Raw genomic sequence first — 12245 nt, 5'->3', positions numbered from 1 at the left:
TGCTCACATTTGGCAGGTGTTGGCAATAGGGTATCTGGATCACCAGCTGCAAGAGTGTAGAGAGTAAGGAAGATCACCTTGATGGCTATATGCAAGCTCGGTTATCAAAGTGACAAGGGATGATCTCAATAAAAATAAGTTTTAGCTTTCCTGTGGAGTTGATTTCCTGATCTAGTCTATCTAGTGGGAGTGAGAAAGTAACTCAAGACTGCCCCGCTTTGATTCTCAATCAATGACAGACTTTCAAGATTCAGTTATTATACCTTATAGCAATAAAGCAGAGTTCCTGTCCTTCGTGTGTTGTCTGCTTCCTGACCTGATCTACCTTGAAGGGCTCACACTGGAGAAGGAACAAAAGGGAGATTAGACATAAACCATCAAGAGATGGAAGAGGAGCCTGTTCTCTTATAAACAGCAACTCAGTCCAAGTAGAGAGAAATCCAGAATGAAATGTTTCCAATCATTCAAAGAGATTCCTCTCCCGTAATGAATTCACCATAAAGAAGGCTGGGAAATTCCTCGTACAGTTTCTAAGATTCTGTGGATACCCCAGACTAGCATTGAAGATACCGTCCTGAAATCTGGGTAGCATTTGTTTCTGTGATGGAATGGAATCTTGAAGGCCAGACTCAGGGAGAAAAACATTTTTGATGTCAGGCCTAGCTCAAGGAACTCCAAGAGACCATGTAAATTCAGTCCAGCAATGTTTATTAGCTACAACCTCTAGCAAGAATCTTCCAGACTGAAACCCCAGCTCTCAAGCAATGCCAGCCACAACATTGTGAATTCCTCATGGAGGTGCCAGCCTCATCCTCTTATCTCTCCCCCACGACTCAGGAGATGAAAGAAAATGTTTTTCTCCCTGAGTCTGGCCTTCATGATTCCATTCCATCACAGTTTCCTTGATCTTGCCCAGCTGCCTGGGGTTTGGCACCATGTACCCCCAGATATTTTGCTTGGCACCCATCAGGCTCCTTCACCATCTTGCTTTTCTTTCCCCTTAGAGTTAAGACAGCTGGTATGCTGCAAAGCCAAACAGGAATCACTAGCATATTTATCTAAACTGAAAATTATTTTCCCCCCAACCAACTCGCCTTCAAAACGAGAGAATCGTTGCAGATGTGCTGAGAATATGGTCCAAAGGGGAGATTCTTTTCTGTCTAAAGCATCCTTGAAGAAGGATGAACCTTCAGTTCAAGGTTGTCCTCCCTACAGCATGGTGGCTATTGTATGAATGGGGAAGTCTCCTGTGGCTGCCATTTTGAGAGGGTGCCCACTGCAGACCCTCAAAAATTCAGATGGGCCCCTAGCCTGAAAAGGTTGCCTAACTGGGTCTTCCTCCCCTCCTTCTTCCTTCTGCTGCATGGCTAATGTAGAGCTCTGCTTTCTCTGTCTCCAAGTGCAAGGAGCGGATGAGGCCAGTCAAGAAGGCCCTGAAGCAGTTGGACAAGCCAGACAAGGGGCTTTCAGTGCAAGAACAGCTGGAGCACACCCGGAGCTGCCTGCTCAAGATAGGCGACCGTATCTCCGAGTGTTTGAAAGCCTACTCTGACCAGGAGCTTGTTAAGCTATGGAGAAGGTAATCTCCCTGCCCACCAAACCTTCCATCCCTCTCTCGTGTCCCGATGTTGCAGTCAGGGCTGACCTGACCCATAGGTCTCTTTTTGAGTTTGGAGGATCAAGGGCACCTTAACCTTCTCAGATGCTTACAGATCCTCACCTGCCAGGACTGCAAACGTTAGACTTCAGTGGCTTTTTTAAAGAGGAGATCAGGTGGCAAGTCTACTTACTGAATTTGGTAGTCTGTCAAAGACGTCCCCTTTCTTTTGTTGTTTATCCTCCATAATTCCCAAAAACAAAACACACCTTGGTTGCTGCATTTCCCACACCAGGTTTTCAAAGATGGAAGAATCCCTGTTTAGAGCTTTAACCCTGCACAGATCTTTCCAGCCTGAATTGTGCAGGTTTTGAATAATCAGTCAGCTATTTAAGAGAAAGTAAATACCTTTTTGTTCTCTTACAAGGAGACCCACCAAAATCATCTTTCTTGTCTTGGTAGAAAAGGTGTTTCTGCAGGGAAAGCCTATAGCTCAATAGCAAGGACACATTTGCAGGCAAAAAGCACTAGATTCAAGCAAAACTGAGTCTGTGGGTGTCAGAAAAAAATCAAGATTAGGGTGCAGGGCTTCGATTGCATAGTCCTAGTTGCCATCTTGATTTTTTTGACTCCCTCCTGCTGGAAAAGCATCCAAGTTCAAATGGTTGAGAGGCACCGTGCTGGTGAGGAGGGGCAACACAGAACTGAGAAAGCCCGTGTTAAGGTGCAGATTCCAGTCTTTCAGCTGTCCCAAGCTCCTTGAGGGCTTTGACACTTAAAGATGCAACAATGGTGTGAATGAGATGCAATCTCGTAATTATTGTTCATGTTGAATTGTTAAAAAAAAATAATCCACATTTGTAGTCCAGACTCATAGAAAACCATGCTCATTTGCAGTAGTAAAGAGAGCTAACAGACGGAGTCATGCCCTGCTCGGGCCCAAATTGGCAGGTTTTATTTTGGGATTCTTCACGGCTCAAGTTTGAAGCAAGACATTTTTGATGGCAGTGGGGAACAAGAGGGAATATTTGGGCCCCAGAAAAAAAGTCTCTCCATCACTGCTTCCTAGCCTTGCTTTGGGCGTCTCGTTCCTCCAGCATGAAAAGTTGGGACTTCTGGCCCAGCTTGTAAAAATGGAAAATGAAAATATCTGTTCACCTCCTTCCAGGAATCTGTGGATATTTGTGTCCAAATTCACGGAATTTGACGCCAGGAAGTTGCATAAGCTGTACAAGATGGCTCACAAAAAGCGAGCCCAGGAAGAGGAGGTGAGAACAGAGTCTGGTTGTGTGTATGTTTTTGTGTGTGGTAAAATGGAAGGGATACAAACATAAATAAAAAGAAGGAAGACCAGGGAACGTCTTGTGCAGAAGAAAACCTCAGGAACTAGAGTAAGTCTGGCTGAGACTTTTAGGTGGGTCTCCGCTTTTTTTTTTTCTTTTTGCTCCTAGCCCTTTCCTATACCTTTTTTTTATCACTGACTCAGAGCCAAAAGCTGTTCTGTGGGGCAGAGACAGGAGAAATCCTCTTTTCAGGATAAGCAGCCTTTTGCTGCTCAGGGGACATAGGTTGGGGGTCAAAGCCAGTGAGTCTTCTGACACACTCCTTGATGGGACTGTGATTTTCTGTGGTCACACCCCCCCGCCGCCCTTTTTGGTGGAATTGACCTTTTTTTTAACGGGCTTGCATTACTCCTTTCTCAAGTTGCCTGCCAAATACAATTGGGGAGATCCCTGGGACGCCAAGTGGTCTGGAAGGACAGAAAGCTGCCCCCTTCTGTCCTGGGGTAGCAAACCCTGATAATGAAGATGCCTTTGGTCACAAGTGAAGAGGTGGGCGGTGGCAAGCCTTAATGCTTTCAGTTTTGGTTTTCTTAATCCTTTCTCCTAGAGAAGGTCCTCCGATACTCTCCAGGGACCTCTCTCCTCCACAGCTCCTGGTTAATAAGCCAAAAATTATTACTGTTTGCCTTTTGAGTTTTCCATTGATTTTGTCTTTCTCCTTAGCAAGAACAGCGGAAGAGGGAAGAGGCAGCCAGTGGCAAGCGGCCCTTTCGGCAGGAGCCTTCTGGGTCCAGTCGAGATTCCATGATGTCTCCCATCCTCCACAGCCCTCATGCTCAGAAGCTCCACCAGCCACTTCCTCACCCTTCTCAAATGCATGGACATCCGCGGGATAACTACAATCACCCAAACAGAAGGCATTTCAGCAGTGCAGGTGAGAGATCTTCTCAAAGAGAAGAAAAGCTCTTCCCTCCTTCCTGACATCCCATCTTGCTTCCTGAGATGGGGGAGGTGGCAGTGCAAGACCACCCTTGGCGCCTCTTGCCTGGCATTCATGGCTACAAGGCTCAAGGACCTTCCAGTCCCGACTCTGGTTGGGATGTTGCTGAAGTTACTGATGTTGCTCATTCTCCTCCCTCCTTCCTTCTCCTCCTTTTTCTTCTTCCTCTTCTTCCTTTTCTCCTCTTCCTTTTCCTTCTCCTCCTCCTTCTCATAAGAAAGAGATAATATCAATCAAGTGAAAAGTAGACAAAGAGAGTACAGATAATGAAGTCCAGGTGAATAAGCAACACATCAGAAGTATCCATAAAGCTAATATATCCCAGTGTAATTAGAGACTTAGGATATTGTGAAATATTTCCTGTCCATTTCTAAACAAAATCCAGTTGAACTTTAAGCTTGAAAGTGCTTGGTTAACACAATGCAAATTGCTTAAAAAAAAAAAAATAGACATTGAACAATGCATTAAGTCAAACCTTCTACATCAAACTAAAATATAAACTCTGTACATAAGGAAACCCAAATTTTAGATGTTGCACCATCCCATGTATACAATTGTAATCCAAGAATGGTTTCCAGATGGAAATAAGTTCTACATTGATTTTACTTTTTAAATATAACATTATTCTCGACACAGAAGCATACTCCCATGATTTAGTTAGCCATTCTTCAGAAGAGGAGCCATTCTTCAGAAGAGAAGCTATTCTGAAGCCATTCTTCAGAGGAGATCAGAGATCTTTTCCATTAAATACATACATTACATTAAATATATTCCGTTAAAATACATACAGAATCCTTCAGCTGTTAACATATACAGTGCTAATTCAGTGTATTTTGAAGGGCTATATGGTTTAGTCAAATTTAGTAAAAATATCTCAGGTTGCAATGGGATTACAATTATCAAAACCTGTTTCATTCTACTGTGAATCATTTTCCAGTATTGTCGAGCCCTGGATGGGACATTTCCACCTTGGGCATGTTTGAATGCGTGGGAATATTTGCTGTTTTTCTCAGTTTTGTTTTGACTCTTAGTCGTAGCTTGCAAACCTGAACTGCAAAGCTTACCTCTAAATGATTGGGCAGAAAGATAAAAATATACATTTAGCAAGTAAATAATAAATGGGAAAGATTGTTTTTTAAAACTTAACCTTTGCCCCAGCAGAGAGCAGGAGGTACTAAACCAAGTCATGTCGCTGTATTCTTAGGTGGGGCAGGAGTCTCCCCCCTTATTTACATGTAGACATCTGAGAACATGTCACAGCCATTCCTGGAAGGCAAACAACATTATGCTTCTTCCTGACCCTCCAGTTTTCACCCCCAAATGTTCCTTTCCTGCCCCCAACCCCAATTTAGATTTTTCTTTCTGACTAGCAGCAAAACACGCTTCTAGAGAAGACCCTCCATGTTCATTTTCAAAGAAAGTTGATTGGGCTAAGATCAGGCCCCGTGGTATTCTTAAATATAAAGGCAATGCTGGAGGCTAAAACGTAAGAAACAAGTAGATAGATAGGTATTTATATATTTTTAAAAACGAAAAAGTCAAATGGGGTAGAATCCAGTGGGTGCCAAGAGAGCTGGGCCTGTGCACACTGATGTTGAGAGAGACCTTACTGGAGATGCCAACAATGGTAATAGAGAGCTGTCACTTGCAAAACGTTCTGGGGATCGTTCTCAGCTTGCATTCAGTTCAAAAGGGGATTGGCCAAACCTTGCCCATCTTTCTTGTCTCTCCATGTGAATGGAGTGTGCCTTTTTCAACCCATTCAGAATTCTTGTGCTTGGGCCATGAGAACATCAGCAGCTTAATCAGTGCAATACATGCCAGTGTTTCTCAACTTGGCAACTTTAAGATGTGTGGACTTCAACTCCCAGAAATGCTGGCTGGGGAATTCTGGGAGTTGAAGCCCACACAACTTAAAGTTGCCAAGGTTGAGAAATACTGATATACCCAATCTTTGGCTATGTAAACAATCAGGGCTGTCCATGAAATATAACAAAAAGGAAAGAAGTACAGTGGTACCTCGGGATACGAACGCCTCTGCTTGCGAATTTTTCGGGTTACGACCAGCTCCGGCCCCAAAAATTTACCTCGGTTTGCGAACTCCGCCTCGGGGTACGAACCGGATCGGCGGCCATTTTCCACCGTGACACGTGGTCCGTGGCCATTTTCCGCCCGTGCCACATGGTCCGCGGCCATTTTCTGCCCGTGCCACGTGGTCCACGGCCATTTTTCTGCCCGTGCCACGTGGTCCGCGGCTGTTTTTCCGGCCCTGCTGCGTGGTCCGCGGCCGTTTTCGCGCCGCGCTGTTTCCGCGCCGCGCCGCGCTCGGCCGTTTTCGTGCCGCGCCAGGTCGTTTTCGCACCGGACCGTTTTCGCGCCCTGCCGGGCCGTTTTCGCGCCGCACCACGCCGCGCCCGGCCGTTTTCGCGCCGCACCACGCCGTGCCCGGCCGCTTTCCCGCCCGACGCGTGGTCCGTGGATGCCAGAACGGATTAACGGTAATTACATTGAACCTTATGGGAAATTGCCTCGGGTTGTGACCAAATTCGGGCGGAGGGCGGAACGGATTAACCGGATTTACATTGAACCCTATGGGGACATTTGCCTCGGGTTGCGACCAAATTCGGAGGGCGGAACGGATTAACCGGATTTACATTGAACCCTATGGGGAAATTTCCTTCGGGTTACGACCAACTCGGGATACGCCCAGAGTCACGGAACGGATTAAGTTCGTATCCCGAGGTACCACTGTAAATGCAGTGAGAAGAAAAATTCACTGAAAGCGAGGAAGAGAGGGTTTTGACTGAGCTTTCTTTCCAAAGGAGAGGACGTGGTGGATTTACTCACCTGATCTTCTTATGAAAAAGTGGGTGTCTTCTTCCCCTTCCTTGTCATGCAGAACGAGGTGACTGGCAGAGGGAACGCAAATTTAACTATAGTGGCAGCGCCAATCAAGTTTGGGGCGGAGACCGTCATCACCAATATGAGCAGCACTGGTACAAGGAGCACCACTATGGGGACCGCCGGATGCGCGGTGAACCGCATCGGAGCTCAGGAAGCTACCGGCTAAGCAATCTCCCTCGCAAACGCCCCTACGAGCAGTACAACAGTGAACGGGATCACCGGGGACATCGGGACTACAGGTGAGGTGGCAGGTTGGCTAGACCATGGGGCTCTGCGGGAGTCAGCATGCCAAAAGCAGCGGTGTTTGTCAGTCAGCTCACGGAACAGGACATTGCAAGGACTACTGGAACTCTATTGTTGTAGGGTATAATAACAAAGCCTGGTGGAGTCTTTCTCCTTGCCATCTCACACCAAACAAAACCAAGGCAGGGGTTCTTTTGAGTCTCTTTCTCACATTCTCTCTTTCCCCAGGACTGAGTTGTCATTTATTTTTTCTTAACACTTGCATTCCTTCATCAGAGGTCTCTCTCTACTCCTCTGCAGCATTCCAGAGTTGCACTCCAAGCTCTGCCCTTTCCATAAGTGTATGTGATATCATGACCCACATACATAGCGGGTTGGGCTTGTCATTCTCCCTTCTCCCTTCTTGTCTCTCCCTTGGGGACGCTGCTGAACTGGGTTGACAGGTGCTTTTCTGTCCTCTTCCATGTCTTTGCCACCAGGGGGAGCCAAGCAGTTGCGTTGAGTTTGTTGGCCTTTGGAGGAACCTACTAGGGATCTCTTCAGATCTTTCCAGGCAAAGGATAGCTCATCCTAAGGACCATGAGATACAGTCCTGTCGTTGCATAATTCCACTGCATGCTTGAGTTTGTGCAACACACCAGACTAGAGTAACATGGGTCATGAATTGTGGTTCACCATGGTGTGGGAATCCAGTTACTGGCTTAGCATATTATATGTACCAGGCCCTCATTTTAAGCCTATTACAGGAATACAGTAATTGTGCTGTAACCCCAGGCTGAAGGTTTAGCCTCTGAGCTGAACCCAGCCCGCAAGGGCACCCAGTGTTAGCCCTTCAGGGTAGTCCATACGAGAATTATGAGTCCTAATTCTGTCTTTATTGTAAGATTACATTAACAGAATCTTGCAAGCCTGAAAGTATTTCTCCCCTCTGTTATTTTTACTCTCTAGAAACCTAGGGAGGGTCCCTTCTTAAAAGCTTTCCATGCCCTCTGTTTCTGTGGGCTGAGATATCTTTTGCATGACAGTTGTCTAGTCTGCGGCTCTTCCTCCTGTCTCCCCTGCTCTCACTTCTGTATCTCAAAAGGAACTTAAACCAAGTCTGTAGCCCCGCGTGTTTAACCTGGTTACTGAATTCATCCTTTTTCTGAATGCACACAGACACTGAACCCTAAAAAAACCAAACATACCTATGCTTGTACAATGTAGGAAGTAACCTAAAAAACCATTAAGGTTAAAACTAGGCGAGGGTGTCATGTTTGGTAACTACAACCGCTGGTCTTTAAGTGATTGGATCAAGCATGTTGGGTGCTATGTCAGCTATTGGCTGGCCCTTAGCTCTCCAGGATTTTTCCAAGCTCATCTGGGGATTGAATTTGGAAGGCTCTTGCTGACTGGCCCAGCCCCCCCCCCCTTCACCTAGTCAGTGGAAATACTGCATCTGAGTTTTAGCTTAGTCTTCACCCTGTCCTGGTTGGCTGGGTCTTTACCCTGTCCTGGTTGGGGTTGCCACCTTGAAACACAAGCGGGCAGACCTTTTCAGACAGGGCTGTATTTTTCATAACTGCTGTGGTGGGGTGGGAATATGGCAGTGATGACATCAGCCTTGGGCCTTGAACAAGTAACATAGATGGAATTTGATTCATTTCTTTTGAAAATTGTGGAAAGTCATGCTACCAGGTGTGGGCTTTGGGCATCTTGGGCTTTGTAAGATCATGGGGAGGAGGCTCTGGGGGGGCTTAAAAAGAGGGCTGGGAAGAGTTGTATATGGATTTGGGGTTGTTCATTCCTATCCTAAAGAAGCAAATTTAACATTCCTTAATCTGCCTCTATGAAATGGCTTCCATAAGCTTTTCTCAGCTAAAGCTAGTATGTGGCTGTCCCCTTTCCTAGGCAGAGAGACCCTGGTGCTCCTGTAAGCTTCCAAAGAGACCGTCTCAAGTGTTTCCAAGCTTGTTCCCTCTCCAAGTAGGTTTGGGAAAGGCATCTCTTCAAACTTTGGAGAACAGCTTCTATCAACTCTAAACTAGCTTCTCCAACCCAGGTTTTCCAGCAGTGTAGGATTACAACTGCCACCATCTCCAAACAATGCACACAGGGGGCTTAGCTTCTAAATGTTATGTAGTCCAGAGTCTACAGAGTCCATACCTAGAGTCTACCAACTTGGGAAAAATAACTCCAAAGTTAGCAAAGAGCTGTTGTGGTGGGGATAGAATTTATATCCCAAGATCTAGATATGGTCATTTTTCCCTTTTTTCTTCTTTTGAATTGAATTTTTGACTTCTCTTGGTTCTTCTTTCCCCTCCAGGCACCACCATGATTCCAAGAGGCGAAGATCAGATGAATTCCGGTCCCAGAATTATCACCCACCAGACTTCCGGAGGATGTCTGACCATAGACCTCCCATGGGTTATCATGGTCAAGGGCCGTCAGACCATTACAGGCCTTTCCACCCAGACAAATCGGCTGATTACAAACAGCTCCTTCCCCCTCCTCACTCCCAGCTCTCAGACCCTCGCTCCCCACCCTCTCAGAAATCCCCACATGATGTCAAGTCTCCCCTCGACCATCGGTCACCTCTGGACAGGCCCTTAGAACAGAAGAACAATCCAGAGTATAATTGGAGTGGCCGGAAAACATAGAGCCCAGGGGCAGAGGCGAAAGGAGGAAGGTAACAAGATCTGAGGGAACAACAGATGCTGGTCCATCATGGCTGGAACCAGAGATTCTGAACACAGTGCTGTAGAGATCTGTGTCTTAAGGACTGGGGGAGGATCAGAGGAACTGGACACACCAGGGGCCTGAATTTTGGCCCCAGATTTGCCTCCCATCATTACACTGGCTGAACGTTGGGAGTGGTCTTCCCTGCACCAAAGGACCTGTGGAGAACAAGGTCAAGTCCACCCCAGGTTTTGGGGTGAGGATTGTGTGTGTGTGTCTGTGTGTCTGGAGGCCAACTTGAGATCTCCTGAACATTTCATGAAACATGGACAGATGACTGTGTAGGACACAGACGGAGAAGAAGGCTGTGTGACTTTGGAGTTGAGGTTCAAATTGCTGCTGGAAGGGGATGATAGAGAAGACCTCAGAAACTATATCTGTTGAATAAAAATTTGGTGTTGGGGAGGACAAGGGTGAGAATGAATTACAGAAAGGTAATAGTTTTAACAAGAATGCCTGGGAATCTTGCTGAAGACTCCAAAGACTTGGAAATCTAGGGACTTAGAGTTTCCAGTGCCCAAAAACAAAAGAAAAAGAATGAATGGTTTGTAATCTTGTGCCTCCCTTTCACCTCTCCATGCTTTTCTTTGCCTTAGCAACTTAATTTTGATACTTCAGGCAGCACTATGTGAACCAAGTAGAGCTATGGACGAAGAACACTTTCTGAATGTTGGGGGAACTTTCACTTCCCTGGTTGTGAAGGAGAGAGAAGGAAAGTTTGTCCGTGGCATTGGATGACTTCAGTATTCACAAATAGACTCTGGAGCTCCTGTTTTTTCCTCTCCTCCTCATGATCCCTGGGAACCTAGCTCAGGCATTTGGCTTGGAGAAAGGAACTGAGGGGGGAGTCCAGCTCAGACACAATTCCAAGAACATACCAAGATGGTCAACCTAGCACTTCTGGTTATAAAGGTTCAAAACCCCAGTGGCCGCCATCTGTAGGAAAGAGAGACAAATGAATTAAGCAAGATGAAGGAAGCCCCTCATTGAGTGAAGAGAAACGTGGAGTTCCCACAGGGAATTTTTGTACAAAGGTGGCAAAGGTCTGAGTCACAGGTCTACTTTGGTGATCTTTCAGAGCAGCATCTTCTCAAAAAAAAAAAAAAAAAGGCAAAAGGATTAACTTTGACAGATAGATCCCCACTGGGATGCGTGTGTCTGTGTGTGTGTGTGCGCGTGTGCATGTGTGGTCCCAAATCTGCTGTTTTGGGTTAAATTATTGCTCTTAAAACTGCAATGGCCAAATATATGCTAAAAAGTTGTTCTGGGAGGGGCACCCCCACATTTATCACCTTCCAAGGGAATTTTGTGCCCCCACAATCCAGCAACAATAACTTTTTTTTGTTTTCTGTGTGGGCACAAGCTGAAATTTTTGATAATGCCAAGTCAATTCCTTAAGTGTTAAGCATCGAATTTACCCGGAAGACAAGGAGTAAAAAATTAAACTGAGTGTTTATGTTCTAGTTTTCGAGAGGGCTGTGTTTCTCTGTTTGTATGACTGTGTGCATGGGTGTGTCAAACACTCTGTTTTTCCTCTGATGTGCTAAACTGTGATTGTAGAAAATACACTATGGAGTTTCTTAAAGAAGTCCTTTTATTTTCACACAGGGTGGTCGGCTAATAATGTGAATTCCAAATGTATCTAACAGGGAAGGGAAACGCCAAGAACTTTACCATGTTAATTAATTAGAATGGTTATTATTTCACTCCTAAGTTCTGACGTGTTCCTGTCATGCTGAAATATATTTGGGGCCCATAGTTTTAGGGTTGGGTATTTTTGCAATGGAACTGGGAGCATCAGATGAAATAATAAATCCAGAATGTTTCTATATTGTCCTCTTGCTGGGTGGGGCGGTGGGGGAAAAGACCAGATGAACATCTTTGGAATGGTGGGTTAGTGTCATCATTAGTATGGCTCTGTTGGCAATGGACCGGTCCCTTTTCCAGCTGCTGGTACCTCTTTGCAGACATAATTTTTGGAAGTGAGGGAGAATCATACGTTGATCCTCGTTGCTGGTATCCCTAGAAATTGTGTTCACTGCTCAAGGTAAAAGTAGATGGGATTACAAAATGTTGGGGAGGTATGGCAAATGAAGTCTGGATTTGTGCCTAGTCTGATGCATTTATGATGGTTTATTGAGGGATTGGGGGGATGAAGGAGAAGAATTTGGCGGTTGTCTGGTTTCTGCCAGCCATCCAGCTATAATGACCCTATTCAATGCTGTTGCATTTTTCCCCAAGATCTGGGGTAGAAGGACTTTGGTGCATAAAATCATGAACTTATGGGGGAAAAGAAACCCCTTTGACTAAAGAGAAAAATACACACAGTAATTAATATTAATTTATATTTGTGACAAAAGATTTGCCACTGTCTGAGTGATTTCTGATGTAAATATATTGTTTATAAAGTATGTATTAAATTTTCCTACATTGTTAAGCGCCTGTACTTTGGATTCTTGTACATTAAAAGGTGAGAGAGACATTTTCATAAATTGGAACT

The 12245-nt window shown here is 45.4% G+C and overlaps 1 protein-coding gene across 3 annotated transcripts in view; it reads left to right on the top strand.

Annotated features, from left to right (window-relative positions):
• CHD2 (chromodomain helicase DNA binding protein 2) overlaps positions 1-12237 on the top strand; it is a 76568-nt gene extending 64331 nt beyond the window's left edge. For all 3 annotated transcript variants that reach the window (XM_025177485.2, XM_025177488.2, XM_088136431.1), the window contains 5 exons: positions 1401-1579; positions 2766-2865; positions 3604-3814; positions 6780-7023; positions 9333-12237. In XM_025177485.2, the coding sequence (XP_025033253.1) occupies positions 1401-1579; positions 2766-2865; positions 3604-3814; positions 6780-7023; positions 9333-9666 (1068 nt within the window). In that variant the 3' untranslated portion in view covers positions 9667-12237. The remainder of the gene's footprint in view (positions 1-1400; positions 1580-2765; positions 2866-3603; positions 3815-6779; positions 7024-9332) is intronic.
• Positions 12238-12245: the final 8 nt, after the last annotated feature.

Source organism: Python bivittatus, unplaced genomic scaffold (assembly GCF_059951505.1).
Source record: "Python bivittatus isolate LINGU-HERP-01145 unplaced genomic scaffold, Pbiv_v1 ctg000140_np1212, whole genome shotgun sequence".
Lineage (NCBI taxonomy): Eukaryota > Metazoa > Chordata > Lepidosauria > Squamata > Pythonidae > Python > Python bivittatus.
This window is presented reverse-complemented; position numbering and strand designations above follow the sequence as displayed.